Source organism: Alligator sinensis, unplaced genomic scaffold (assembly GCF_000455745.1).
Source record: "Alligator sinensis unplaced genomic scaffold, ASM45574v1 scaffold35_1, whole genome shotgun sequence".
Lineage (NCBI taxonomy): Eukaryota > Metazoa > Chordata > Crocodylia > Alligatoridae > Alligator > Alligator sinensis.
Genome location: NW_005842340.1, coordinates 1,111,913 through 1,116,530, shown reverse-complemented (window position 1 = coordinate 1,116,530; position 4,618 = coordinate 1,111,913). Strand labels below are relative to the sequence as shown.

Here is a 4,618-nt window from a genome sequence, read left to right as displayed (position 1 = left end):
GAATCCCAGCATTTCAATTTATTTCGTCCCAAATCAAAATGGGGAGCGAGGCAGGGAGGGAGGGGGGGTGGGAAAAGAGAGGGTGTAGCAAGGCTGAGAAGGTAGTTTCAGGAGACTGGCTAATTAAAGAACCATGTGGATCAGTTTATGCCAAGTCTGGTCTTCCCAAGCACTTCTGTGAATCCTTGGTTAGTTTAGAAGTGAGGAAGGATTTTGGGAAGTCTTTGTATGCTGCTAACAAAACACTCCATGGTTTACCAACACATTAAATTAGGGCTGTGTGAAGGTAGTCAATTCGATTCAGGAGGAGATTTAGCCCGATTCAGGGACCGAATCTATTCAAAGCATCTGAATAGATCTGGAAAAGCTTCGCCTGATTTGGCAATCTGACTTAAAACAGGCAGCTGACACAGCTGCCTCCAGCTGGTAGTTCTGTTGGGGCTAGGGGAGGGGGAGGGACGGATTGGGGCTGGTACAAGCTGCTTAACCGGGGGGGGGAGGGGGGGCCCCCACAGGATGTGGGTATGACAGCACTCAGAGCAGGGGCTATGCCCTGCTGCCGCTTGCCCAGGTTGGCAGGGAAGGAGATGCAGGCACGGCTCGCTCTGGGCAGAAGGGGGCAAGAGCAGCAGGGCAGAGCCCCCACTCCCAGTGTGGATGTGGGTGCAGCAGCACTGGGAGCAGGGAGGCTCTGCTCTGCCACTGCTTGCCTCCTTCCCCAGAGCGAGCCACGACCACATCTTGCCGCAGCTGGGCAAGCGGCAACAGGGCATAGCCCCCACTCCCACCCCAACAGACTTACCAGGTACAGGCAGCTGTGTCAGCTGCCTGTTCCGTCTACAGCCAGCTCTCAAGCAGCACCGAACCTTTCAATTCAGCTGAATCTGATCCGAATCAGGACATTGACTCGAATCTCCAAATCAAACCACTATCCTCCAAATCCGAAGCAAATACTTGCCGCTTCGCACAGGCTTAATATTAATGGTTGGATGCAAGTTTGTCTGGATGTAGCAAGTCCAACAGCATGCCAATGCTACCATATGTTGACCTCGCTGTTACAGAAACAGCATCTATTACCTTGATTCTAATCCTGCCTGACCTGCTTGTTTTGACCAATCCTCCCTGCCAGATGCTGTTATCCTAGGTTTGCTACTTTTCCTAGCGGAAGCAGATGGAATAGGGCGGCCACTGATGAATCCTCAGGATACAGGACATCCCCTTGGTAAGATGCAGGGCCAACAATTCCCCAAGCCAATCAGTAGCGAGGGGTGGGGCTGTCACCACCTCCTCCAGCAGTCAGCAGCAAGGGATGGGGTCTCTGGGATCTTCCACCTGCCTTCCTCCCTCCCTGGCTGGCTGGGAACCCTGATGCTCCTGGCTGTGCACTGCCCTACCCCTAGGCACAGCCAACAAAACTGCAAAGATAAGATGTCTGACATGTTTTTCGGCTCATTGGTGGAAATGCAAGAGACTTTTTGCAGTCTGTTCCCAATTCAGAAGTGGACAGGGTACAAAGGGTTTAAAAAAGTGGGACAGTCTGGTATAAAGCAGGACCAATGGCCACCATAAGATGGAAGCACCCACTGCTTTCCCCTACACCAGCAGGAAAAGCATCTATTGCAGCAGGGGAAAGCAGCAGCAGTGGGAGCTTTTCCTTTGTTGCTGCAGGGGACGAGTGGGGGCTAGGTCCTGGTACCTGCCTTCCCATCTGCAGCTGGCCCTTCACCCTGCAGTGGCATGAAGAGAGCACACATGGTAGGTATAGCCTATGCTCCCCCTCCCCCATTTTTCTATACTACTCTAGGCTCCTGAAATATGCATCAAGCTTAAAAGGCTTCTGGGAGAGCAGGACCTGCCTTCTGCTGTTTTTGCAAAGAGCAGTAACCTTCAGATAACTTTTTTAGGATGTGAAACAAAACTACTGACTATAGGCAGCACTGAGTACTAACACAGGCAAAATGTGTCTGGACTTAACCGCAACGAAGAGGAAGTAAAACATATAGAACAAACAACACAACAGTTCAGACTGATCATGAACCAGCATGTCTGAAGTAGCACAAGTTAAGGTCATGATAGGGATTGTGTGGAGGTCTAGACTAGCTACAAGAAAGAAATATCTGTATTTGAAACAGAGGTCTAGGGGCCTCCTTTGTGATCTGGAAAAAACCTGCATAAATTGTTATAAGCAGGGATCCTGTTTTTTTCTCCAATTTAAAGAAATCCCTAATTTTCAGTTAAAAAAAAAAGTAATCCCAATCCACATTTTTCCATGATAAAAAAAAAGTTAAATAAAAATTGGGGATTTAAAAAAAACAAACAAACCAGGATACTTAGTTATAAGCTTGCTGGTTTGTTGGCTATACACAAGGACAGATGGGCAAGAGGGGAAGAGAGGCAATAAAAGGGAGACAATTGCAAGACACATGGAAATTAGATGTGAACAAGGATCAGCAACTGAAGAGGTGGTAGAATTTAATTGGTTGACAGCAAACAAAGACACTGAGGTACAAAAGAAGAGGTTATATGGAAAGCAAACTTGGGTACATGACACCAAAGATACCACTGCACAGGGGGACAGAAGCCCCCTTGCCCAACAGCCCCCCCCAGACAAACAAACAAAAGCAACAAAGAAGTGCAGTTTCTTTTTTCATACCTTTCAGACATTTTCTCTCATAGCTTACCAGTATAGAAGGTTGTATTGTTGGATTCCAGTTCAAAGATGCTTTTAGTCTGTGCATCAAATCGTAGCCATAGTCCAATTGCAAGAACTGCTGTTCCAGCAAGCTGCAAAGGAAGAGGAACATGGTTAGAATATTACCTGTTAGCATCATATTCACTTTTAGATATGAAAGTGTCTTATTGCTTAACTGTCAGAACTTGTTTTTTTTTTTAGCATATTTACATCCCAATTAGGAGCTGCTTTAGATTTTTTAAATACCTATTCAGCAGGCGATTCTTCAGGAGATTCTTGTTCCACAATGAAAACATACTACATCTATGACTATGGCAAACTGTTGAGCTACGCAATTCCACTGGCTCCGAAATGCCTTACAAAAAGGGTTGGAATGAAGTTGCACACTTTAGTTATCTGAAGTTTTCACACCAAGCAAGACACTTTTGCAACATACCGACAATGCAGTGCATTTAGTTCCAAGTGAAGGCCAGCTAGAAATTTCAAGCCGAACTAAAGTCTGGTTAAAAGTTCAACTTTTCCAATACTGGGTTTCATGTTTGCTGAGCTTCTAAACCAGGGGTGGGCAATTATTTTGGCTGGAGGGCCGTTTAGTGAGTTTTTGCAAGCTGTCAAGGGCTGCATTGGTAACCCTGCCCCTTGACAGGTGCCCTGACCCCTGGTTGCCATCGTGGGACTAGAAGTCCCACCCCTGACCTCTGACCCTTGAGACCAGAAGTCCCTCCCCTTGCCTCTGGAAGTACTCCTTTAGAGAAGAGGGTTTGCCATCTTAGAACCGGAAAAAAAACAAAAACAAATTATGTACTAAAAAGCAAATACCCATAATATTATATTTTATTTTAATTCAATTAAAAATTATATTTTTGTCCTGATACCTGTGTGGTTGTACTTTATATGTAGAAGTGATTGCATAATAGCTCAAAATGTAGTCTTATTCTTGTATAGTGTGTGGGGCGTGCAGTGGTGTTGGGGGATATGGGTGGATGCGCGTGTGGCATTTGTGGGATGTGCAACTGTGTCTGGAAGAGGCTGTGGGGTTTGCAGGAAGGGTTGCAAGGGAGGAGCGAGCCGGGCCTTTGCTGCCTGAAGCCTCATGGCCATGTTTGTGCTCTGGAGGCTCCTGCTACTGTCAGAAGGCCAGGGCTGCCAGAGAAGGGCTTGTCAGGCTTGGGGGGCAGTGTAGGGGGCCCCTGGAGCCACTGGGGGTGGCACGCGTCAGTGGGGACGTGGGAAGCCCAAAGGGAGGTGGTGCAGAACTTGCATCATGTGCCGGAGGCTTGGGGCAGCAAAGCCCTGGCTGCCCCCCCCCCACAAATGACCCAGGGGATGCTACAACCCCGGAGGGATGGCCCGCTCCCCCCCACCCCACAGGGGTCCGGTGGCCTTACAGCAGCTTGCCCCCTGGCCCTGGGACAGGCAGGAAAGCTGTGCCTGGAGCCAGAGCAGAGCCATGGCTACTTTTCTGCTTCAGAAGCTTCTGCAGCTTCCAGGAAGCTGGGGGCCCTGGGGAAGCTCCTGGCCGGCCCTGGGGGCAGTGCAGGGGGCCACCTGAGGCCGCTGGGGGCAACACATGGCCTGGGACACGGAAAGTCCAGGGATGCAGTGCGGAAGTTGCATCCTATGCTTGAGGCTTGGGATGGCAACGGCCTGGCTGCCCCCCTCCACGGACGTCCCCAGCAGATGCCACCACCCTGGGGTGAAGGCCTAGCCCCTCCCTGCCCTGCAGGGGCCCAGTGGCCTGGCAGCAGCTCGTCCCCAGTCCCAGCATGGGCAAGGAGGCTGTGCCAGGAGCCGGAGCGGAGCCACGGCTGCTTTTTTCCTCTGAAAGCTCTTGTGGCCTCCCTGAGCTTCCCGTGCCCTGGGACCCGTGGGGCAGGGAGCCAGGGCCTTCCCCCTGGGGCAGCAGCACCCACCAGAACCTCCCGG

The 4,618-nt window shown here is 50.3% G+C and overlaps 1 protein-coding gene across 2 annotated transcripts in view; it reads right to left on the bottom strand.

Moving 5' to 3' along the window:
- CD9 (CD9 molecule) overlaps nucleotides 1–4,618 on the bottom strand; it is a 39,084-nt gene that overhangs the window by 15,345 nt on the left and 19,121 nt on the right. For both annotated transcript variants that reach the window (XM_006028764.2, XM_006028765.2), the window contains exon 2: nucleotides 2,682–2,784. In XM_006028764.2, coding sequence (XP_006028826.1) covers nucleotides 2,682–2,784 — 103 coding nt within the window. The remainder of the gene's footprint in view (nucleotides 1–2,681; nucleotides 2,785–4,618) is intronic.